This window comes from Poecilia mexicana, unplaced genomic scaffold (genome assembly GCF_051168715.1).
Source record: "Poecilia mexicana isolate PSO_F unplaced genomic scaffold, ASM5116871v1 scaffold_18, whole genome shotgun sequence".
NCBI lineage: Eukaryota > Metazoa > Chordata > Actinopteri > Cyprinodontiformes > Poeciliidae > Poecilia > Poecilia mexicana.
In genome coordinates, this window is record NW_028263387.1 from 23,059,922 (window position 1) to 23,085,935 (window position 26,014).

The 26,014-nt window shown below is 36.5% G+C and overlaps 3 protein-coding genes and 1 long non-coding RNA gene across 15 annotated transcripts in view; all 4 read right to left on the reverse strand.

Moving 5' to 3' along the window:
- Positions 1-26,014, reverse strand: part of LOC148154204 (CD276 antigen-like) — a 116,028-nt gene that overhangs the window by 34,161 nt on the left and 55,853 nt on the right. The gene's annotated exons all lie outside the window — the stretch shown is intronic.
- On the reverse strand, positions 787-10,847 carry LOC148154208 (uncharacterized). 4 transcript variants are annotated; one of them, XM_088015760.1, is made up of 4 exons: positions 10,699-10,847; positions 10,508-10,606; positions 8,129-8,227; positions 787-4,053 (listed from the first exon to the last, which is right to left on the reverse strand). In XM_088015760.1, exons 2-4 carry the CDS (start codon positions 10,569-10,571, stop codon positions 2,045-2,047), a joined length of 2,172 nt encoding a protein of 723 aa, XP_087871886.1. In that variant the 5' UTR covers positions 10,572-10,606; positions 10,699-10,847; the 3' UTR covers positions 787-2,044. The 4 variants fall into 4 exon arrangements, with proteins under 4 accessions (XP_087871886.1, XP_087871887.1, XP_087871888.1 ...); XM_088015761.1 differs by lacking the exon at positions 8,129-8,227; XM_088015762.1 differs by lacking the exons at positions 10,508-10,606; positions 10,699-10,847 and adding an exon at positions 8,324-8,461.
- The window catches only part of LOC106907965 (uncharacterized), a 63,394-nt gene continuing 48,807 nt past the window's right edge, over positions 11,428-26,014 (reverse strand). Inside the window, exon 2 of the long non-coding RNA XR_015766142.1 lies at positions 11,428-12,072. This is a non-coding gene — a long non-coding RNA (uncharacterized LOC106907965). The remainder of the gene's footprint in view (positions 12,073-26,014) is intronic.
- LOC106908414 (uncharacterized) lies at positions 13,714-19,102 on the reverse strand. Of its 2 annotated transcripts, XM_088015764.1 has the most exons (3): positions 18,633-19,102; positions 18,438-18,536; positions 13,714-16,126 (listed from the first exon to the last, which is right to left on the reverse strand). In XM_088015764.1, exons 2-3 carry the CDS (start codon positions 18,499-18,501, stop codon positions 14,370-14,372), a joined length of 1,821 nt encoding a protein of 606 aa, XP_087871890.1. In that variant the 5' UTR covers positions 18,502-18,536; positions 18,633-19,102; the 3' UTR covers positions 13,714-14,369. The 2 variants fall into 2 exon arrangements, with proteins under 2 accessions (XP_087871890.1, XP_087871889.1); XM_088015763.1 differs by lacking the exon at positions 18,633-19,102 and having other exon boundaries at positions 18,438-18,606.

Sequence of the window (26,014 nt, forward strand, 5' to 3'; positions counted from 1 at the left end):
AGTTGTAGCTTTTCACACTCATCTGTGAAAGGCCGTAAACACGGCAGGAGTTTCTGGCTTCAGATAGAGGGTCAGAGATAGCTCCTGGTTGGAGGAGCAAAGATACGCCTTATTTGAATAAATTAAAGGAAAGAAGATAAAACTTTCTACACAGAAGTAACAAATCAGATTTTGCTCTTGCAACTTCTCCAAAGATGTCTTTGCTTTTTGTTTGTCGTTTCCATCTTTTGTCTTTTTCTCTCAGGTAAATTCATGTGTTTGTGCTCTGAGGTTTCTGATGTTTTGTGATGCGTTTGTCTGGTGATAGTATGGGTCTGTCTTGAATAAATGCTGATTATTGTGACGCTGTTATCTCTGTGTGATCTCAGTCTTTGTGCACAGCATTTTTCTGAACCTGGGCATAAGAGAGGATTTAACGAGTCAAAAGGTTTTAAGGTTCAAGAATTTTTCCTCTCTTAACACTACAAATCAGTTTTATACATCAGCATTTGAAACTATAACCACGTGGTTGACTATCAGGCCAGAAGTTCATGGCCTGATTGTCAACCCAGGAAAACACCAATTTGGCCAACAAGTCAGACTTTTTGAACCACCAAGAGTGACACCAATCCGAAACTTTATTTGTGAATGATTCTCCTGAAATAAGCAACTACGAGTGAAAAGTAAATAAAAATACTGGCTTAAAAAGACAGAAACTTGGGAGAAATGAGAGAAATGACTTAAGAAGCAGAAACTTTCACATGGGTCCCAACCCACTACTAAACAGAAAAAAGACAAAGACCATCATTAGTATTAAAAAACTTTATTATCCAAGAATTATACAGAAAGTTTTTGATAGTCACATTTCTATCTGAAATTGAATCTGCATCATCAATACATTTTCTAATATCCTAAAAAACAAAAACCTTCTCAAAGAGTGTTAGATTCTTTTTAAAAAATCACACAGGTAAAAAGAGTTTCAGTTTAGAGTAAAATTAACAATAAAGTCAATGCAAGTGTTTTAACAAAAAACGAACACATCCCAGGCATCATAACCTAGCAAAAAACTCTGCAACATCTGAATTGTTGCCATCATACAATCAACAGAGATGGGGGGCTAGCGTACCGTTGAGTGTTGGAGAGGACAGACAGACAGCAGAAGGAAGAGGAGGTCTGACTGTATGCTACAGTTACAGACGTTTAAAGATTATATGTCAGGTGTTGTCCATGTGTGCCAAATGGAGACGCCAAAATGATATTTCATTTTGTGCTATTTTGATCCATCTTCAAATTCACAAGCAGAACTTTATTCTAAAGATTTATTGTATTTTCCATTCAACATTCAATTTGCATTTACAAGAAATAAAAATGAAAAATCTGGGTGAAGCAATATTTTTAATTTTTTGTGTTATAAACGTAATAGTTACAAACTACTTACAGTTAAAGTATTAACTGCAAAAAAAATAGCTTATAGTCTTCATAAAGAGACAGCTTTTGTATATACTCCAAATGGTTCTATAACAGCAGCTGATTTAATTTGCGTACACCATTATGGATTTTGGTGATTTAGAAGGTGAGGGTTAAAAGGTAAAAAAAAAAGACAAAAATCGGTAAAATATGGAAAATATTCCAGCAAAACAACCCCTGATCTAAACATATATCCCCCACCAGTTCATATAGTAACAACTAACATGCTCTACTCTAACCAAAATTAAATAAAACAAAGTAGAAAGAATAGACATACAATGACTCCAAGTTTTACAAATTTAAATCTGAAAACATTCAAATCCATTGTTACTTCCAAAGACAGACTATTATCTCACTAGAAAGAAAAACATTAAAATGCATGCATAACGTAGTAAGACTTTATATCTCATTTAACCATTTAAAATGAAAAGATACACCTGCAGAATAAAGTGAAAGTTTTGTGTTTTAGATAAATTCGAATTTTAAATGCTTTTCTTCTCCAAGCTGCTACATTATAGAAATGTTACTCAGCTGTAATTAATCTGCTCCCAAACTGTGAGATATTGTGTTTTGGTACTTGAGGTTCAGATTATGCTGCTCATCTTGTGTGAGTCCTCATGTGAAAAGTTAAACTGGACTGATAACTGAAGCCTTTTCCACAGTTCCCACATGAGAAAGGCTTCACCTTTGAATGTGTATGTATGTGGGCAATTAAACCTGTTTTGACTGTGTAACTTTTTCCACAGGTCCCACATGAGAAAAGCCTTTCTCCTGTGTGAGTCTTCATGTGAGTAGTTAAATTACCTTTTTGACAGAACCTTTTTCCACAGGTCCCACAAGAGTAAGGCTTCTCATCTGTATGGATCCTCATGTGACAATTTAAATAACTGCTGTATCTGAACCTTTTCCCACATCTTGCACATTTGAAAGGCTTCTCACCTGTGTGAATTCTCATGTGAACAACTAATTGAGATTTAGTTACAAAACCTTTTCCACAACTCCGACATAAGACAGTTTTCTGAGCTCTGTGAATTGCCATGTGACTATTCAATAGTGGTTTACGGGCAAACCTTTTTTTACAGTATGTACATGAGAAAGGCCTCTCTCCTGTGTGAGTCGTCATGTGAACAGTTAAACTACTTTTTTGTCTGAACCTTTTTCCACAGGTCCCACAAAAGTAAGGCCTGTCACCTGTGTGACATCTCATGTGATTAATTACATTTGTTTTGATATGGAAGCTTTTTCCACAAGTAAAACATGAGAAAGGCCTCTCTCCTGTATGAACCTTCATGTGAATAACTAACTGAGATTTTCTTATAAAACTTTTTGTACAGATCACACATGAAAAAAGATTCTCTCCTGTGTGATACTTCATGTGATCAACTAACTGAAATCTGCATATGAAACTTTTCCCACAGGTCACACATGGGAAAGGCTTTTCACCTGTGTGAATTTTCATGTGACGAAGTAAATGATATTTGTCTCTGAAACTTTTTCCACAGTTCACGCATGAAGAACGTTTTTCACCTGTGTGAATTTTCATGTGACGAAGTGACTGATATTTGTCTCTGAAACTTTTTCCACAGTGCACACATGAGAAAGTCTTCTCTCCTGTGTGAATCGTCATGTGACGAAGTAACTCAGATTTGAATCGGAAACGTTTTCCACAGGTTGAACATATGACAGGCTTACCTGTGTGAATCATCATGTGACAACGTAACTCAGATTTAGTTTTGAAATTTTTTCCACAAGTCTCACAGGAGAAAGGCTTCTCACCTGTGTGAGTCTTCATATGACAAACTAAGCTTGATTTGGCTTTGAAACTTTTTCCACAATTCTCACATGAGAAAGGCTTCTCACCTGTGTGAGTCTTCATATGACAAACTAAGCTTGATTTGGTTTTGAAACTTTTTCCACAAGTCTCACATGAGAAAGGCCTCTCACCTGTGTGAATCTTCATGTGTTCAAGTAAATGAGATTTGGTTTTGAAACTTTTTCCACAATTCTCACATGAGAAAGGCCTCTCACCTGTGTGAATCTTCATGTGTTCAAGTAAATTTGATTTGAATCGGAAGCTTTTTCCACAAGTTGAACATGTAAACAGTTTCTTGTCAGTGTGAGTTCTCATGTGTGTTGTCAAGGAACTGCTGTGAGAAAAGGCTTTATCACAGATTTTACAAGAATATTGTTTTTGGTCTGGATGAGCTTTCTTGTGTGTTTTCTGTTTTGAACTCTCAGTTTTACGTTTTGGCTGTTTGGTTTTCTGATTTCTCTGACGTTTCTGTTTATCATCTCTCTTTTTTCCCGAGTCCTCAGATTTGCTTCCTTCCTGATCCTGATTCTCATCTTCAGAAGAACCTGAAGAGATGAGTTGGTTCCTCTGTGGTTCTGTTTCTTTGCGAATTCTCTGTATAGTAGAAGGATTCACCAAAGTGTTATCAGTCTCCAGTTTCTGTACAAGCTGCTCTTCATCCTGACTGATGCAGAGTTGCTTCTCTTTGAGCTGTTGATGTTCTGGTTCCTTTTGTTCTAAAGTGGAGCTCCCCTCCAGGTTGCTGAGCTCATTGAGAACTCCGTCCTCTTTACACACGCAGCATTGATGGAGATCTGGACAAAAACACAAAACAAAAGCTTTTCATTTTGAGTCAAATAATCAACATTTAACTTTAATCCCTTGATGCATCTATGCAGTTTTTTTTTGGATTACAGCAAATCCTTGTTTTTTGCATTCTGAGAAAAACCTGTGATAGGTGAAATCCATAAAGTAGTTACGTTTATATTTTACAATTTTTATACAGCATAATTAAATTCTCTACATTAAAACCAAAGAAAATCCTAAAAATTTGCTTTTTCTTTTTTCCACAGAAAAAAGAAAAAGAACTGCACATGTCTCTATTGTCATGAGCGTATCATTATTACTAAAAGATGAGTTTATAGTTGATGCATGTAAACTTGCTTATTGGCGCACCTCCACTCCTGCTATTAGTAACTTCACTGCATCAGTTCAGCGTTAAACTGGCTGATGACATTGCTGAGATTCACTTTGTCTGGTATTTTTGGTATTTTTGGTATTTTACATATGTTTAGGCAGTTCTGTGATCACGTCAAAGCAGCAACTTATATTAAAAAGTGTTTGAAAGCTGCCCGCTTCCATGGAAGGACAACAGAAAATCGCCCTTATAAACATGTAATTACTAAAATCACGATACCCTCACTTTGTAGCCCTCTGAAAATGAACCCATTTAAATAAATAAATCCCTCCATGGGTGATTCCACGACAGAGAGCGTTCATTTTATAGCGTTAACACCGGAGCTGTAAGTGGTCTGGTATAAAACGGGGGTGATAGAACAACACAGGACTTTTAAATGTCAATAATCGGAATACCGAAATTGTTTCCGTCGTTTTAAAAGGTTTACGTCAGACTGCCTTTTACCCATCAATACTTTTGCTGACCGCTGCGCACCATAGGGGGTTATAAAAAAAAAAAAAAAAAAAAACGATGCGCACATCTCGCAAAACTCTGAAACAGGAGAAGCAGGACATAACCGCAGCGACGAACTAGATGTGAATTATGAGATAACAGAGAATCCGACTCTGAACAGTGAAAAATCAATGCATGATGTGAAACACATGACGATTAGGCGGCGCAGCAGGTGATGAGTGAAGATTAATGATGGTCAATAAACGATAAAATAAATCTAGCAACAGGAAAGAAACTAAAGTGGACATAGCAATAAACCAAGAGGATAATACTAATCAAAGGAAACTAAATGGAAATGAATGAAGAACAAAATGCAAGAATAAACTAAGAAACTAAAGTAAAAACAGAGGAATAAACTGGTATGGCAAGAATAAACAGACACTATTTCCTGATAAAAGGTAAAATAATATTGTTGAAATTTCATGGGTTTGTTGAGACCACATCTAGTACTGAGAATAAATATATCTTACAGACCATAACAGTAAATAACTGATCACTTATTTATGTTTTTAAGTAGATTTGATATATTTCTTCAATATTATTTTCCATGTCAGTGTTAATGTTATGAGGCTGATGACTCCATGACACTTTCAATTTGGCTCATTAGGATTTGATGAAGAACCAGATTTGTTCTTTGTAATTTCTGTCCAGTAAAACTATTAATCTATAAATCATTAGACAGGTCGATATAAAGATACAATCCATGTTTCTGTCTCATATTTGTTTGGCATTAAAAGGACCTGGAACTTTTGTTTTTCCACCGAAAAACAAAAGTGGGGGCGGTGAGGGACCTGGATAAAGGCTAGAGGGGGACTGGCCCAAAAAAGGTTGAGAAACACTGCTGTAGACTATAAAACACGTAGGAACACCAGCAATCAAAGCTTAAATGTAACAATATTGTGTTACTGCAACCTACAGCTATTGCTGGGAGGGATGACAACTTGAAGAAATGGCCGGTTAATGTGTGATTCGGTTCGGTTCTAGTCCAGTGGGGAGATTCTCCGTATTACGGTCTGGAGCGCAGCAGCTGCGGTTATTTTTCCTCTGATTTGCAGCAACACTCAGCAACGGAGAACCTCAAGGTTCTGGTTCTGATGGATTAAATAAATCCAGAAAAAGTGGAATATCTCACATTTACTTTGACTAGTCTTAATTTGATTATATGAAATATGAGCTTCAGATAGTTACACACTGTAGATATCTTGAACTGAAACGACCAAACATCTGATGTAGGAATGCTGTAAACAAATATTTTAGTAGTATTTATACAATAATCTGTTGATTATTCTTACGATTAATCGGGTAATCAGATAAAAAAAATTATAAAATAAAATATGGGTAAATCTAGCATAACACCAGTGTTACTATTGGATATCAACTTAAGTCCAATTTTTCATATTCGAGCATCCCTGTTACTTTTTTGTTTAGAAAATTAACCTGAAGATAATTTATACAAAAATCTGCAATTATATTCAACAGTAAAGAGGCAGGCTCACAAATATAGTTATAAAAAAATGTCTACTCCAGCTTTTAGTTGATGTATTCATCTTCAAACGAACCAATGTAATGTGGGGGGAGAAACGACCGGTAGACCGGGACACGAACGCAAGACAAAGGGGGAGAGCAATACGGGATATTTACAGGAAGTGGTTTTTTAAAATTGGGGGAAGGGGGATAAAAAATGGTAGTTTCCCTGCCAAAAGGGGAGACATGACAGGTGTGCCTTGCCCTGGTTTTGTGCTTATGTTAGCAACGGGATTTGACACCTTTGTTCGTCACACTCAGAAACTCATCTACCAGCCACGAACCGCCATGGTGATTTCCGCCTCCCGTTTGTTGAGACCTATAAAGCTGCACTTCCACTGTAAGCATCAAGCTGCCCGCCGTGTTGCAGCGCTGCGTTTGCTTTGAATCAGGAAAAAGGCTGCCGTACTCCAGGCATCAGCTACAAAGCTGAAGTTGGTTTCCATTTCTAGCTTCCAATAGCTAAAGGGCGATTCCACTTAATTTTTTACTACTTTTCACATCTTTAATCAACTCTAGTTTAAAAACTACAACACCTAGACACTTGAAACTTGGACTGAATTTTTCTCCTCTTCAAGCTGATTATTTAAAACCTTGTTTGAGATTTGTGAAACATTTTTCTGATTTGTGAAACTTCAACAAAAGTTGATTTTACCACTTTTTTGCATCTGGATCACACTAGAACTGGTCTAATTCCAAATCTACAACACCTAGACACTTCAAACCTGGATCAGATTATTTTCAATTACTAGCAGAAAAAAATGTTTGGGATGTGTGAAGATTTTTCTGATTTGTGAAACTTCCAAAAAGTGCAAATTCCAAACATGGTTTTAAATATTCTGCTAGTAATTGAAAATAATCTGGTCCAAGTTTCAAGAGTCTAAGTGTAGTAGTTTTTAAACTAGAGTTGATTAAAGATGCAGAAAGTAGTGAAAAATTAGCTATTGGATGTTAGAATTGGAAACCAACTTCAGCTTCGTGGCATCGCACCAGTCATTGTAAGGACACTTATTGGCCCCCCAGAAAACAACAACAATCCGGGCATTATCATCAATCAATAAAATCCCCACGGCCGATCTTGAAAATGGGATGTCGCTGCTTTCGTCAGCAACTCAGGCGGAAGTGATAGCTCGGCGCAACAAAATGAAGTCCCGGCTGGAACACGGTGCGCTAAATAATAAAACATAAATTAGCGAAGCTTCGAGGGAGATCAATTTCCCTCGACTAATTTTAATACTTGAGGTACTCAAATTACTCGAGAAATCGTTTCAGTCCCAATCTGATGTAATTTACACTAGTCAGGATGTAGTTAAATATACTTCAAAGACAAATTTTGTCTGGTCAAAAATATAATAATATTGTTTAAACATATCTAGTCAGAAACTCATTTCAGACACATAGAATGAAAGTTTGGTAAAGACCATTTAATGATAGAACTGCCTGCCACAGCAAACGCTGATGCACTTTATGGAATAATAATAGTATTTTTTGTAATCGACCTGCCCTCCCGAACCTCCCGTTGTCCAACCAGAGCTCTGTTTCTGTCTTATCAGTTAATTTGATTCTGTAAAACATTCATCCCAAATCGGTCTCACATATTGTTCTCGTGTTTTTCCTCCAGCTTTTCTCCGCTTTCGTGCCTCATATCATCAGTAAATCGTGAAGGTGTTTCTTACCTATCCGGTGTAAGATGATATTCGGTGTCCGGGTAAAATCCAGCAGTCTGCGATGATCCTCCATCTTTTCCTTGGACTTGACGCTGATTTCTTCCAACTCTGTGAATGATATTTCAGCAGGAGTTAACAGCTCGTTGATAAACTCTGTATGAGACGGAACTGAAGACATTTTACAGCAAATATTCACATATATACCTAAAACTAGCGATGTGCTTTCTGTGCCGAGGTTTCAGGGCGAGTGTCCAGTACAGGAGGAGTATTTGGAAGCGAGTTTTGAAGCGTTAGTTCCTGGAGCAGGATGTGACGTTTGAAGCCGCGCCTGCGGGCCGTACCACGTGACTGATTCCGGACCAGGTTCTTCTGTTTCCTTCCGGGTAAATATGGCACTAAAACGCTGCTGTTTCACCAGAGCTACATTTACTTGTTTTAGGATTTTACAGGGATCGTCAGACAACTTTAGCTCACAACAAACAGCAGCAGTTCACTAAGAGGCCTGACTCGTTATTCTTTCTACAAAAAAAAGTTTGAATTCTGAAAATATTTTTGAAAATGGCTTTAATTAGAACTCCTTTACAGAATCACTGGCTTATTATGGCACTAAATAGGATAAGTAGTTCATAGGAGACTGCTTTATTTGTAAATGTTTTAAAAAGGAAAAAATATATATACCATGTTGTCACATGTCAGGGTTCATAAAAGAAAAATAACGTCACATTTTTTAAAAAATACAAATGAAGTTCAAATTTCCTTCAGTGTGAAGTGGGCATTACATAAGGAAATGAGAAGAGGAGGGTCAGTGGAGCACTGGAGTTGAGCCTCTTTTCATCCAGTGACATCAACAGAAAGAAACAAGGGCCAGAATAAACGATAAAGCCGATAAATTAAAATGACGTCGATAACTTTCATTATCGTGCGATTAATTGATTAATTGTTTATAACGACAGGCCAAGAAACAAATCCGGAAAAAAATCTCTCGAGACTGTGAAAAAGTCCATTTATTTTCCAAGAGCAAGAATTTAACTCTTAGTGCACCAAACTATGTGATAAACAGTCACACCAATGTGGCTGAATCCACCGAGAACAGGAAGTGTTCAGCAGCTGTTTGCTATGATTGCATCTCCACATACTGACCAGTTTTCTGTTACTGAAGTCGGTTTTCCTTCGTTCATCTTTATCACTTTTGTGTGCAGTGAAGGCAGGAGGTGTTGAAATGTGACGTATAAAGATAACTGTGTGCATCTCATATCAGTTCTCTGCCTCTGACTAGTTTCAGTTGGAGAGTCTTTAAATGCTGCTGGACTTTCAATAAAGATATAAAAACAATAATCAATCCTTCTCCAGTTTATTGAACAGTTTCTCTGCCTCCTTTAGCCTTTTGTACCAGTAGCCAATATCTGAAATTAGTTTATGACTAGATATGTATCTACACTGTGACTAGACAAAACATGTACTTGAAATATCTTAAATTCTGAAAAGTATGAATGATGTCAGATTTACTATTATGTTTCATGGAGGTTTCAATTCCAGATATCTACAGTTAATATCTACAGGAACATTTGTTGATCCTCAAGGATATTGAAGAAAATCAATTAAAAGATAAGTTAGAAACACTCATCGTCATAAAGAATCACCAAGACAAAAATCCCAATAATTTGTCTCTTTACATGTTTTACTTGCTCACCAGCCAGCAGTGAATGCAGTGAGTTACAGTCTGCAGCTCAAAACTCTGACCAAGACAAGAACTCGTCTCATTTACTTGTAACATGTTTATATGCTGGTTTCCCAGCTCTGCAAACCCCATAGACAGAACAATGGTGTTGCTTATCTTCTGGATTTGAATTGTTAGTAGTCAGAACAAAAAGTGGAATATCTCACATTTACTTTGACTAGTCTTAAGTTGATTATATGAAATATGAGCTTCAGATAGTAATACACTGTAGATATCTTGAACTGAAACCACCAAACATCTTAAATGTATGATTTATTCTAGTCAGGATGTAATTAAATATATCTCAAAGACATATTTTGTCTGGACAAAAACATAATTATATTGTTTAAAAATATCTAGTCAGAAACTCATTTCAGACACATAGAATGAAAGTTTGGTAAAGACCATTTAATGATAGAACTGCCTGCCACAGCAAACGCTGATGCACTTTATGGAATAATAATAGTATTTTTTGTAATCGACCTGCCCTCCCGAACCTCCCGTTGTCCAACCAGTGCTCTGTTTCTGTCTTATCAGTTAATTTGATTCTGTAAAACATTCATCCCAAATCGGTCTCACGCATTTTCCTTTAATCTGTCTCGTGTTTTTCCTCCAGCTTTTCTCCGCTTTCGTGCCTCATATCATCAGTAAAACGTGAAGGTGTTTCGTACCTATCCGGTGTAAGATGATCTTCGGTCTCCGGGTAAAATCCAGCAGTCTGCGCTGATCCTCCATCTTTTCCTCCAACTTGACGCTGATTTCTTCAAACTCTGTGAATGATATTTCAGCAGGAGTTAACAGCTCGTTGTTGAACTCTGAGGCGGAACTGAAGAAACTTTACAGCAAATATTCACAAATTTACCTTAAACTAGCGATGTGCTTTTTGTGCCGAGGCTTCGGTACGAGTGTCGAGTAAACCAGGAGGAATTTTAGGAAGCGTGTATTGAAGCTTTTGTTCTTGGAGCAGGATGTGACGTTTGAAACCGCGCGAGCGGGCAGTTCCACGTGACTGATTCCGGAATAGGTTCTTCTGTTTGCTTCCGGGTAAATATGGTGCTGAACATAGACAAAAAATAAGGATAGACGCCTCATTTTTTTCTTCATTGACAATAAAGGGGTTTAGAAAATAGCCAAAATAGCTAAATTAACACAAATAAGTAACAAAACAGACAACAATGCCAGGGTGTTACATAGGAAGCACAAACAAAATGAAAAGGAAATATATAAATAAAAGGTTAACTCAGAAAGATGTTAAAGTGAGAGCACATATCCACTGTCTTAATGGCTTTTCTATTTTTTGAATACTGGAGAGATGTAATATATTGTTTGAATTCCTCTTTAAAGGCTGAAAAGCAAGGTTTCTGATTTGAGAATTTAGATTTATGTATATGATATTTTGCGATTAATAAAATTAGGTTGATAATATAAAAATGTTTTGTTTTATAAGTGGGATAAGAGAAGAATCCAAACAACATATTGATATAAGTGAGGGAAAAGTCATCAAGAATTGTTTGAGAAATAAACGTACAAAATACATGAAAAATAGCATGACTAGAATAAGTGACAGAGAGAGATAGACGCCTCATGGACCGCTCTCGCCTATTGTCGCTGACGAGATTTAGGGCGGCCATCTTGGAGCGGTCCACCACTCCACTCTGCTTATGTGTTTAGCAGGCACAATGACGTATCAGCGCACTTAATCGATCATAACACGCTTTTTTCTTAATTGAAACCATATTCAAACATCTATCAAAGCTACATTTATAAACAATTGTATTTTTTATAAATGTCCACAACATAATGAAAATACAGATTTGTGTGAATATTTTTACAACCACTAAACCTACATTAATGCTGGTTTGTTTACCTTACATGTTATTTTTTGCTATATTATGCATTGTGAAATGTAGAAAACTGTAATGAACCTTAGCTTTTATAGTTTCCAGCAGCTATAACTGCAAATGCAAACACGTTTATACACCAGGCTGCAGTCAGGTTGGAGGTAGATGCCTTGGCTGAAGTCACACTGACATTAACTTTAACTTCCCTGGAGTCTTTCCTCAGGATGCACAGTCTGGTAACAAATGTGATTTTTGATCACCGTGTTGCCGTCTCTGGATGAGGAAAGCTGCTGCTGCTGCTATCAGTGTCAGGACGACTTAAAGACTGAATCTACTTTGATTTTCTGTTTGGGGATTCAGTCTCAGTCTCTGAACCTGCAGAGGCTCAGGAGCCACTGCAAAACAAAAGAAATTAAGATTTCATTCAATCATATTTTATTTCAACAGAACTATTTTCACATGCAAGAGTGATTTAAGAAAAAAACAAGTTTACATAAGACTAAACTAGTTAAATACATCAAATAATTAAAGATGATGAGAATCATTTATTCTCAAAATATAAATCTACCAAGTTAAACAATAAAACAAAAGCAGGAAAAAAGAAAGTTTGTGATGAAATATAACATTTTAAAAAGATGAGAAGTTCAAGCTTAAGAGAGCTAAACAGATCAATTACATAAACTTCAAAAAGATTGGCTAAAAAGAGCTTTTTTAAAGATTGAAATAGCAAATAGAAAGAACATTTCACTCGTTATCAGAAGCTATAAATCCATATTTACTCTGAGAAATCTTTGATGATCTTAGGTTGAAACATAACTATCTTCATTTGTAAAAATAAAACGCCTGATTCTCAAGTATTTCAACTTCAATCTAAGCAGATTTGTTTTGTTTTTCATAGATGCTGAATGTTTTAGAGGAGCTGAAATTTGCCTACCAGATACGACCCTGAATCAGAAACTCAGGGAAAGTAATAAAAAGTACATTTAGATTCAAATTAGAATAAAAAAATTGAAAGTAAATCAGAGATCATACAATACTATTTTGTCATTTTGACTGACAGCATTTAAAAAGTCCTTCTGTTTTTACCTGTCAAATTATAATTACGTTGACATCGGCTATTCAGCTGCATTTTTAGTTACGTCTGGGTATAACCTCAAATGACAGAGGGGCCTAAAATCTTTGTGTTTAAAACCCCTTAAGCCAAACCAGAATGCCAGCGTGCCGTTTTTCCATTTTTTTTCCCTGAGGTGAGATTTACAGGTTTCAACTCTGCCAGTGTCCATTATGACGCTTTTATTGGGGAGCCTAGAGCCCCCCTTTTGATTGACGCCGCGTTTGACCAATGATGTAATGAAATGGCTTTTTCAGAGCCAATAATATCCAGAGAGCGACTTGAGCTCGTTTTGACATGGCTGTATTATTGCTGGAATATTTCTGTCTGATCAAGTTGGAGACTAAATCTAAAGCCACCGAGGCGTGCGTTCGAAGGAGAGATGGGGGGCTAGTGTACCGTTGAGTGTTGGAGAGGACAGACGGACAGCGTATTGCAAGAAGGAAGAGGAGGTCTGAGTGTATGCTACAGTTACAGACGTTTAAAGATTATATGTCAGGTGTTGTCCACGTGTGCCAAATGGAGACGCCAAAATGATATTTCTTTTTTGTGCTATTTTGATCTGTCTTCAAATTCACAAGCAGAATTGTATTGTATTTTACTGTCAACATTCAACATTCAATTTGCATTTACAATAAAAACATTTTTTTTTTTTAAATCTGGGTGAAGCAAAATTTTACATTTTTTTGTTATAAACGTAATAGCTACAAACTGCTTACAGTTAAAGTACACTGCTCAAAAAATAAAGGGAACACTCAAATAACACATCCTAGATCTGAATGAATGAAATATTCTCATTGAATACTTTGTTCTGTACAAAGTTGAATGTGCTGACAACAAAATCACACAAAAATCATCAATGGAAATCAAATTTATTAATCAATGGAGGCCTGGATTTGGAGCCACACACAAAATTAAAGTGAAATGTTCCCTTTATTTTTTTGAGCAGTATATTTTTGACTGCAAAAATAAAAAATTTGCTTATCATCTTCATAAAGAGACAGCTGTTGTATATACTTCAAATGGTTCTATAACAGCAGCTGATTTAATTTGCGTATACCTTTTCAGGGTTTTTTGGTGATTTACAAGGTGAGGGTTAAAAGGTTAAAAAAAGACAAAAATTGGTGAAATATGGAAAATATTCCAGTAAAACAACCCCTGATCTAAATATATATCCCCCACCAGTTCATATAGTGACAACTAACATGCTTTACTCTAACCAAAACTAAATAAAACAAAGTAGAAAGAATAGACATACAATGACTCCAACAGTTTTACAAATCTAAATGTGAAAACATTCAAATCCATTGTTACTTCCAAAGACAGACTATTATCTCACTAGAAAGAAAAACATTAAAATGCATGCATAACGTAGTAAGACTTTATATCTCATTTAAGCATTTAAAATGAAAAGATACACCTGCAGAATAAAGTGAAAGTTTTGTGTTTTAGATAAATTTGAATTCTAAATGCTTTTCTTCTCCAAGCTGCTACATTATAGAAATGTTACTCAGCTGTAATTAATCTGCTCCCAAACTGTGAGATATTGTGTTTTGGTACTTGAGGGTCTGATTATGCTGCTCATCCTGTATGAGTCTTCATGTGTGTAGTTAAACTGCTCTGATGACTGAAGCCTTTTCCACAGGTCCCACATAAGAAAGGCTTCACATTTGAATGTGTATGTATGTGGCCAATTAAACTGCCTTTGTCTGTGTAACTTTTTCCACAGGTCCCACATGAGAAAAGCCTTTCTCCTGTGTGAGTCTTCATGTGACTAGTTAAATTACCTTTTTGACGGAACCTTTTTCCACAGGTCCCACAAGAGTAAGGCTTCTCATCTGTATGGATCCTCATGTGACAATCTAAACAACTGCGGTATCTGAACCTTTTCCCACATCTTGCACATTTGAAAGGCTTCTCACCTGTATGAATTCTCATGTGAACAACTAATTGAGATTTAGTTGTAAAACCTTTTCCACAACTCCGACATAAGACACTTTTCTGAGCTCTGTGAATTGCCATGTGACTATTCAATAGTGGTTTACGGGCAAACCTTTTTTTACAGTACGTACATGAGAAAGGCCTCTCTCCTGTGTGAGTCGTCATGTGAACAGTTAAATTACTTTTTTGTCTGAACCTTTTCCCACAGGTCCCACAAAAGTAAGGCCTGTCACCTGTGTGACATCTCATGTGATTAATTACACTTGATTTCAAATGGAAGCTTTTTCCACAAGTAGAACATGAGAAAGGCCTCTCTCCTGTATGAACCTTCATGTGAAGAACTAACTGAGATTTTCTTATAAAACCTTTTGCACAGATCACACATGAAAAAAGATTCTCTCCTGTGTGATACTTCATGTGATCAACTAACTGAAATCTGCATATGAAACTTTTCCCACAGGTCACACAGGGGAAAGGCTTTTCACCTGTGTGAATTTTCATGTGACGAAGTGACTGATATTTGTCTCTGAAACTTTTTCCACAGTGCACACATGAGAAAGTCTTCTCTCCTGTGTGAATCGTCATGTGACGAAATAACTCAGATTTGCATCGGAAACGTTTTCCACAGGTTGAACATGTGACAGGCTTACCTGTGTGAATCATCATGTGACAACGCAACTCAGATTTAGTTTTGAAATTTTTTCCACAAGTCTCACATGAGAAAGGCTTCTCACCTGTGTGAATCTTGATATGACGAAGTAAGCTTGATTTGGTTTTGAAACCTTTTCCACAAGTCTCACATGAGAAAGGCTTCTCACCTGTGTGAATCTTCATGTGTTCAAGTAAATTTGATTTGAATTGGAAGCTTTTTCCACAAGTTGAACATGTGAACAGTTTCTTGTCAGTGTGAGTTCTCATGTGTGTTGTCAAGGAACTGCTGTGAGAAAAAGCTTTATCACAGATTTTACAAGAATATTGTTTTTGGTCTGGATGAGCTTTCTTGTGTGTTTTCTGTTTTGAACTCTCAGTTTTACCTTTCTGCTGTTTGGTTTTCTGATTTCTCTGACGTTTCTGTTTTTCATCTCTCTTTTTTCCTGAGTCCTCAGATTTGCTTCCTTCCTGATCCTGATTCTTATCTTCAGAAGAACCTGAAGAGATGAGTTTGTTCCTATGTGGTTCTGTTTCTTTGCGAATTCTCTGTATAGTAGAAGGATTCACCAAAGTGTTATCAGTCTCCAGTTTCTGTACAAGCTGCTCTTCATCCTGACTGATGCAGAGTTGCTTCTCTTTGAGCTGTTGAGGTTCTGGCTCCTCTTGTTCTAAAGTGGAGTTCCCCTCCTGGTTGCTGAGCTCATTGAGAACTCCGTCCTCTTTACACACGCAGCATTGATGGAGATCTGGACAAAAACGCAAAACAAAAACTTTTCATTTTCAGTCAAATAATCAAACTTTAACTTTAATCCCTTTATGCATCTATGCAGCTATTTCTTGGATTACAGTAAATCCTTGTTTTTCGCATTCTGAGAAAAACCTGTGATAGGTGAAATCCGTGAGGTAGTTACCTTTATATTTTACAATTTTTATACAGCATAATTAAGTTCTCTACATTAAAACCAAAGAACATGCCTGTTTTCAGGCCCAATCATTTTTTTAACAAATAGATCGCTTTCTTACAAATGACTACAGTAAAATAATCATTTTAAATCTGTATGAAGTACAGTAAACAAATTGTGACTCGCATTGATCAATTCTGCATGTGACTAGGCCTGTCACGATAACAAATTTTGCTGGGCGATTAATTGTCTAAAAAATTATTGCGATAAACGATAATATTGTTTCGAGACCTTTTGACACTGATTTAATGGGAATGACTAATTATACATGCGATTTCCTGATAGATACACTTTATTTTCAAAAGAACATGTAACACTGGAACTGAAACTAAATAAAACAATCAGAAATAAAATGGATTCTCAGTCTTCATTAACAAAAATGTACTTGAATAAAAACTAGACAACATAAAGCCAAAGTGGAAATAAATACTGCATTCAACCAAAAGAGTGCAGATTAAAAAGTCTGTATACTGTATTGCCCTTCAGTAATCACTAGATTTAAGATGAGCACATCCAACTACCTATACAGTAGTTCACACTACACCATGTTTTGCCCCTATTTTTCCCTTATGACAATCTTAGATGGTTGGCCGATCTAACCGATCATCCTGCAGTGTGTGGTGGGTTACGGTAGATTGTTGTGGCCGCTCGGATCTAAATCAGAGGTTTTCCCCAACTGGGAGCTTAAGGCAGCCTGTTGAATGTGACAGGTAGCCAATCAGAAAGCCGGATTCTCCTCCTGCTTTCTGAGGGGAAATTTCAGAGGCGAATCCCAAACAGCTGACAAGGCGCAACCTGAAGTCCAGCGGATTTTGGAGATGATATGTGGAAACAACATTAATATTTATTCAACATTTCCTGCAAAGAATATAGAAATGACAAGGGGAGGAGTTGGAGCCAAATTGCTACTGCAGTTGATAAATCCGGTAACTTTTCAGCTGTTCTTCGTTAACATGACATAAATAGGTTATGATGATATTAATTCAGTCAGGACTTTACGTTGACTCTAGCCATATACGCTGCTGGACTTTCAATAAAGATATAAAAACAATAATCAATCCTTCTCCAGTTTATTGAACAGTTTCTCTGCCTCCTTTAACCTTTTGTACCAGTAGCCAATATCTGAAATTAGTTTATGACTAGATATGCATCTACACTATGACTAGACAAAACATGTATTTGAAATATCTTAAATTCTGAAAAGTATGAATGACGTCAGATTTACTATTATGTTTCATGGAGGTTTCAATTCCAGTTATCTACAGTTAATATCTACAGGAACATTTGTTGATCCTCAAGGATATCGAAGAAAATAAATTAAAAGATAAGTTAGAAACACTCATCATCATAAAGAATCACCAAGACAAAAATCCCAATAATTTGTCTCTTTACATGTTTTACTTGCTCACCAGCCAGCAGTGAATGCAGTGAGTTACAGTCTGCAGCTCAAAACTCTGACCAAGACAAGAACTCGTCTCATTTACTTGTAACATGTTTATATGCTGGTTTCCCAGCTCTGCAAACCCCATAGACAGAACAATGGTGTTGCTTATCTTCTGGATTTGAATTGTTAGTAGTCAGAACAAAAAGTGGAATATCTCACATTTACTTTGACTAGTCTTAATTTGATTATATGAAATATGAGCTTCAGATAGTAATACACTGTAGATATCTTGAACTGAAACCACCAAACATCTTAAATGTATGATTTATTCTAGTCAGGATGTAATTAAATATACTTCAAAGACTAATTTTGTCTGGTCAAAAATATAATTATATTGTTTAAACATATCTAGTCAGAAACTCATTTCAGACACATAGAATGAAAGTTTGGTAAAGACCATTTAATGACAGAACTGCCTGCCACAGCAACGCTGATGCACTTTATGGAATAATAATAGTATTTTTTGTAATCGACCTGCCCTCCCAAACCTCCCGTTGTCCAACCAGAGCTCTGTTTCTGTCTTATCGATTAATTTGATTCTGTAAAACATTCATCCCAAATCGGTCTCACATATTGTTCTCGTGTTTTTCCTCCAGCTTTTCTCCGCTTTCGTGCCTCATATCATCAGTAAATCGTGAAGGTGTTTCGTACCTATCCGGTGTAAGATGATCTTCGGTATTGGGGTGAAATCCAGCAGTCTGCGATGATCTTCCATCTTTTCCTCGGACTTGACGCTGATTTCTTCCAACTCTGTGAATGATATTTCAGCAGGAGTTAACAGCTCGTTGATAAACTCTGTATGAGGCGGAAGTGAAGACATTTTACAGCAAATATTCACATATATACCTAAAACTAGCGATGTGCTTTCTGTGCCGAGGTTTCAGGGCGAGTGTCAAGTACAGGAGGAGTTTTTGGAAGCGAGTTTTGAAGCTTTTGTTCCTGGAGCAGGATGTGACGTTTGAAGCCGCGCGAGCGGGCCGTACCACGTGACTGATCCCGGACCAGGTTTATCATACATACTATTTACATATATCTTATGCAGTGGTGGGAAGTACTTAAGTACAATTTTCGTGTATCTGTACTTTACTTAAGTAGATTTAATAATGAGTACTTTCTACTTTTACTCCACTACATTTTACAGTAAGTATCTGTACTTTCTACTTCACTACATTTCTACAAAACTGTCGCGTTACTCGTTACATCCAAGTCGCATTGCTCTCTTTTCCGTTAAAATGTGAAGTTCAGGTTCTTAAGGTGGCGCCGTAAAATCCGAGCAATAACGTGACTTACCGTCTGTTGTCATCCATCGCCTCCACCTTTACTCGCACGCGGAGCTCCAGACATGCGCAGTGGTTTCCTCTAATCGTCAGTAATATAATAGCGCTGCATAAACCATAAGATATGGCGACATGTAAAATAAGCAGCACTTCGCTTTCACAGACGGTGGGGACTTAGTCCAACTTTTAGCGTCACTTCGAAGGAAAGCTTAAAGAAAGGTAAGATCTGTGGACGTGATGCTAGCAAAGCTAGCTGTACAGAGACATGTTGCATCTGCAATGAAAAAAAAGTTGTCACTCATAAGCTGAATTATTGTGTGGAGGTGTTGACTGAGGTGTCGCAAATATGGGACAACTACGGTGGCCGACAGGTGCAAATGCGCACCAAAAGAGAAAACATGCAAACAAAAGAAAAGACACACCCCCGAATCAAATGCAGCAAACAAAAAAGAAAACACCCCCGAATTAGAAAACACCCCCGAATTAGAAAACACCCCCGAATTAAATGCAGCAAACAAAAAAGAAAACACCCCCGAATTAAATGCAGCAAACAAAAAAGAAAACACCCCCGAATTAGAAAACACCCCCCGAATTAAATGCAGCAAACAAAAAAGAAAACACCCCCGAATTAGAAAACACCCCCGAATTAGAAAACACCCCCGAATTAGAAAACACCCCCGAATTAAATGCAGCAAACAAAAAAGAAAACACCCCCGAATTAGAAAACACCCCCGAATTAGAAAACACCCCCCGAATTAAATGCAGCAAACAAAAAAGAAAACACCCCCGAATTAGAAAACACCCCCGAATGAAATGCAGCAAACAAAAAGTGTTGAAAACGGAAGTGCTCCAGACCACTATGGGGAGTCTATAACAAAAAATAGCTGTGTCCGAATTCAGGCTCTGCATCCTTTCAAGGGCCCTGAGAAACTGATCCTTCGAAGCATAGACATAATAAAAGAGTACACCCTCCCCCCCACGATTGGCTGCTCCGGCGCAAATACACTTTGCTTTGCTCAACCAAAACAGCAGAAGATGCCTTCAGCACTGCGGAATATTGTTGATCGGATCGACGGACTACTGACGTGAGGGCTCGACAGACTTTTCGCAAGTAAGATGGACATATTACTGTGTATTTTTGTGATTAGAATATTACTATACTGTATTTATGTCCACTGGCGAAATACCAGCTAATGCTAGCTATAGTGCTTGGTGTTCAGCCCCCGCTCTGACAGCTAACCGAGATTCCGTAAATCTTAAAATGTTTCAGTCATTCTCCAACATTTAGATTATCTGATACAAGAGCCTACTATAGAAATGAAACAATATTATAAAAATCATAACATTCACCAGCAAAGTTTACACAGATGACAATGGCTATTATTTAATTATTTAACTCAGTCAACGTAAGATAACTCGAAAATGTCCCGTTTTTGTTTTGAAGGTTTCCTACGACGTGAGGAAGAAGGGAGAGACAGATTCACTGCACAGCACGGATGAATCTCGTATCGGATTTTGGACCCAATCTCAGCTGCTGAATCACTCTTAAACCAGAACTCGTAGGCTGGAAAACATTATATATATATATATATATATATATATATATATATATATATATATATATATATATATATATATATATATATATATATATATGTGTGTGTGTGTGTGTGTGTGTGTGTGTGTGTGCGTGCATAATCATGCATAGCCTAATGTATATTATTCAGTATTAATGATTATTTATTTATGTTTGTATACTTATATAAGTATGTATTGATAAGACGAGAGCGGTCCATTAGGCGTCTGTCCTTTTATTATGTCTATGTGAGAAACGGCCCGATCTACAGAAGACGGGTCCTTCGAAGGCCACGAATATGGACGACCAGAAGAGAGAAGCTGTAGCCTCCGGCTAGCTGCCTAGCCTCCATCTCGGCGTTATGTTGCTTAGCAACCGTGACAACGTGAAGCACAGAGCAACGAAGTAAAAAAAACGGACTCAGTTGTTTTTTACTCTTTATTTCTGTATTATTCTTCACCTTTTGTAATAAAAGTTGTTCCATAGTAAAAAGAAAATCTGTCTGATTCTAAAATGTTTAATGTATACAAGGGATATTATTCATTTTCAAATACTCTCCAGATCTCAGGTAGTAAGACATTACAGTTAAATAAACTATGTTTGAAGGCTTAACTTTAATCAGTCAAACCCATTTGCTCAGGAATAAATTAAATACTTTATTAATATCTACATGGAGCGCCCGGCCAGCTGACAGCTTGCGAGTGAAGCTGGCTGTTAATGCAGCGGGAGAAGACATCTCCGAAAACGTCGGAGCAATATTGGAAGTAGGTGATTTATTAATGAACCGAGCAGATATTTCAGATCTATACATCTACATTCTCGCCTAAAAACATTGTAAAAAATAAATTTGTGTAATTTTAAGTGTAATACAGCAAAAATTATTTTGTCGCCATTGCTGCTTCGGGGGTGTTTTCTAATTCGGGGGTGTTTTCTAATTCGGGGGTGTTTTCTAATTCGGGGGTGTTTTCTTTTTTGTTTGCTGCATTTCATTCGGGGGTGTTTTCTAATTCGGGGGTGTTTTCTAATTCGGGGGTGTTTTCTAATTCGGGGGTGTTTTCTAATTCGGGGGTGTTTTCTTTTTTGTTTGCTGCATTTCATTCGGGGGTGTTTTCTAATTCGGGGGTGTTTTCTAATTCGGGGGTGTTTTCTTTTTTGTTTGCTGCATTTCATTCGGGGGTGTTTTCTAATTCGGGGGTGTTTTCTAATTCGGGGGTGTTTTCTTTTTTGTTTGCTGCATTTCATTCGGGGGTGTTTTCTAATTCGGGGGTGTTTTCTAATTCGGGGGTGTTTTCTTTTTTGTTTGCTGCATTTGATTCGGGGGGGGGTGTCTTTTCTTTTGTTTGCATGTTTTCTCTTTTGCTGCGCATTTGCACCTGTCGGCCACCGTAGACAACGCTGTGACCAAAGTCTGCATTGATATGACATTCAGGAACGATCCGATTCTTCTGGACGGATCTTTACTGATTAAATTTATTTCAGCTCTAAGTATTTAATATCTAGGTGTTTTATGGAAATGTGGATCTTTCAGATCAATTTGAGAAGCAATTTTGATAGGTAAAACTTAATGTTTTTGTGTGACGTAGCGCCGGGTGCTGGTCTTGACTTGGTCTTGGGTAGGTGGTCTTGACTACAACTCTGCTACTGGCTCCTTGGTTGCATGTTCTACCCCACCCACTTTCTTTCCATCCCCTTTCTGTTGGATTTCTTTAGAAATAAAAACCACTAGTGGCAAAAAAAAAAGTGAAGTTTATGCTATGTTAGGACAGGAGACAAGATGTTTCCATCCCTGAAATTATGATACATAGAATCACATATCTAAGTCTAAATTATGTTACAGAGTAAACACAAATAAAACATGCTTTATCTGTGGCATTGTTCATTAAAATGGCACATTTATGATGTATTAAAATTGGATAAGATCGGTTCACTTAATGATATTGTATTAGGGATTAGGTAATGCGTTCAGCAAGTACTTTTACTTTTAATACTTAAGTATTTTTAAAAGCCAGTACTTTTTTTACTTTTACTTAAGTACAAATGTTAATGTGGTACTTTTACTTTTACTTAAGTACATTTTTGTCTGTGTATTTGTACTTTTACTTAAGTACACTTTTTGAGTACTTTCTCCACCACTGATCTTATGTCTATGAGTTTTATGGCATAATGATTTGAAAGAGCTCTCATCGTCCTTATTGAGTTTAATTGATACATGTGACAAATGCTCTGTGTGTAAAAGCCCTGAAGAAGGAGAATATTTCAATAAAAGAGTCAGACACGTTCCTTCCGCTCCAGCATGTTGTTGTTATCTGAGGAGGAAGTTCCGGTGCTCTAGCGCTAGACTCCCCCTGCTGGTTGCATTCGGCCACTACATCCACCAAATCACACCAAACATTAACATATTTAGCCCAAACTGCCTCCAAAACATTGAAAATGTAGATATAACATGACCAAAAATAGTAAATGTACCTCTGAATGGTGAACAAACACATATCAATCCATCTCATGTGCAGAGACTCAGTTTGAGCTTTTCTGTTCAGAACAATGTGCAGAAAGGTCAAAGGTCAGCGTCTAGAGGCTGATAGAAACATACCGTAAAACCACAGCAGCAACGAATACTTCTACAAAGTATCGACTCAGGGGAGCTAAACACAAAAGCTGAAACTTTTCAGATTCTTTTTTTAATTTACAATGCCACACCCCTTTGTGTTAACCTACAACATAATAAAATAAAGATTTGTGTGAATATTTTTACGAGCACTAAAGCTATATTAAAGCTTGTTTAGCTAAAACTTACATGCTATTTTTTTCCATATTGTCTACATTATCCTTGGATGGCTGAGGATAATGTAGATAATGATCTTCCCTCAACGTTTGATGCTGTGGCATGAGAAAAATGAGGCTCACACATTGAGCTTCCTTCACATTCAACCGGAAGATTAATTCTTCTTCTGTGTTACAAATACACTTCATATACAACATACATCGGGTATCACATACTTTAGCAGAGAACCATTGGCATCATTACATAAGACATGGCTGTAATATTCTTTAAACCATAATATTCTTTTAACGTGCTCCATTTAGCATTAAGAATTCCATCAAATTACAAAATTCACAAATATATTTTACATCTCTGAACCATATTAATTTGTAGATAGTACTTTAAAGTAGTACTTGTCTTCTTTTTTGAGACCTTTTGTATTTAACTATCAAAATAAAAAAATAAAATTGCTTAATATTAATAGCATTTCAAATTTTTAATCAACACAAATAAAATATATTTTAACATTTAAGCATTAACTCTACTCTTAATATAAGACTGAAAAAGGCACAATTCTCCTTTAATCTTGTGCCTCTGTACTCAGCTTCACATATGTCCTAAACATGTGGTTTTTTTGCAACATACCCATAAAAATCATCAAATAAAAATAAAGAAACCAAAATAATGTCCTTTGAGTGAGAACTCTCTCAAAAAGTACTAAACACATCAAATTCAAATGAACTTCAGTCCTTCAGCTAGCTCCTGTTAGCTCTCACACACGTGTAGAAGTAAGCTAGCATTAGCTCCAATTAGCGTTCAGAACAAGTCCCATTTATCATATTTTATTTCAACAGCTATTTTTACATGTAAGAGTGATTTACGAACAAAATCTAGTAAAATATATCAATTACAGAAGATGTTGAGAATTGTGTATTTGAGAAAAGTGATGAATACATAAAATCTAAAAAAGGAATAAAAACAAGAAAAGGATCAAAATTGTGATGAAATCTAAAAGTTTAAAGAGATGAGAATTTTAAGCTTAAAACAGCTAAACAAACTACAGAAAAATTCCAAAAGAAATAATAGATTGACTAAAAAGACAGATATTAGCTTTATAATATAAATTAAAATAGCACACAGAAAACACATTTCAGTCATAATCAGAAGCTATAAATCCTTATTCGTGCCTGATATCAGTAAAACGTGAAGATGTTTCGTACTTATCCGGTACAGAAAGCGATGTGCTTTCTGTACCGAAGATTCTGGGAATGTGTCGAGTAAACCAGGAGGAAGCAGGAAGTGACGTTGGAAGCCGCGTGAGCGGGCCGTACCACGTGACTGAGTCAGAACCTGGTTCCTCAGTTTTCTTCTGGACAGATATGGCACTAAAACGCTGCAGTTTCACCCGCGTTACATTTACTTGTTTTAGGAATTGATTGCATGTGTGTTTGCAATTTATTTGAGCACCTTTTTGCGATTAATCATAAACCATCGTGTATAATGTCAAAAATATTTCTAATGTTTTAAAAGGTTAATTGTCATGTACAAACTTTCATATATAAACTCACCTGTACTGAGGAATTATTGAGCTTTACAGAAACACGAAGATACTAACCAGCTGATACTAACAAATCCAACAGCAAAACAAACTTTTGCTGTTGTTTGTTTGACAAAAATGAATTGTAATTCAATTTTATAACAAAAATGAAGGACATGTAGTTATTAAACAGACAGACCTTCACAAAATACAATGGTTTTAATCTCAAACCTGTAAATTTAAGCTGACCTTGGAGTAAGATTCTTTTTAACACCAATCATAAAATCTGAATTTTGAAACAACCACAGGTGAAACAAAGACTTGAAAATAAATACAATCTACAATCATACATTCAACAACATTGAAACGATAAAAAATTAAACACAATAAAAACACAAATCAGACTTTACGTGTCCAGGATGAGGACTGCAGACATACTAGTAGTTCAGCTCAACCTTAAAATACAAAGATGCTTTTGAAAAGTCACATCTGCTGGTCTTCTGTGAAGAAGCTACAAATCAGTTTTATACATCAGCATTTGAAACTATAACCACGTGGTTGACTATCAGGCCAGAAGTTCATGGCCTGATTGTCAACCCAGGAAAACACCAATTTGGCCAACAAGTCAGACTTTTTGAACCACCAAGAGTGACACCAATCCGAAACTTTATTTGTGAATGATTCTCCTGAAATAAGCAACTACGAGTGAAAAGTAAATAAAAATACTGGCTTAAAAAGACAGAAACTTGGGAGAAATGAGAGAAATGACTTAAGAAGCAGAAACTTTCACATGGGTCCCAACCCACTACTAAACAGAAAAAAGACAAAGACCATCATTAGTATGAAAAAACTTTATTATCTAAGAATTATACAGAAAGTTTTTGATAGTCACATTTCTATCTGAAATTTAATCTGCATCATCAATACATTTTCTAATATCCTAAAAAACAAAAACCTTCTCAAAGAGTGTTAGATATTTTTTTTTAAATCACACGGGTAAAAAGAGTTTCAGTTTAGAATAAAATTAACAATAAAGTCAATGCAGGTGTTTTAACAAAAAATAAACACATCCCAGGC

Bases quoted from the DNA above. Each gene is read 5' to 3' on its own strand.
- LOC148154208 (XM_088015759.1), bottom strand. From the start codon at position 8,297: ATGTCTTCAGTTCCGTCTCATACAGAGTTTATCAACGAGCTGTTAACT. The intron at 4,054-8,128 runs GTAAGAAACACC...GTTTTTGTCCAG, and splicing joins TATCATCTTACACCGGATAG to ATCTCCATCAATGCTGCGTG.
- LOC106908414 (XM_088015763.1), bottom strand. From the start codon at position 18,606: ATGTCTTCACTTCCGCCTCATACAGAGTTTATCAACGAGCTGTTAACT. The intron at 16,127-18,437 runs GTACGAAACACC...GTTTTTGTCCAG, and splicing joins GATCATCTTACACCGGATAG to ATCTCCATCAATGCTGCGTG.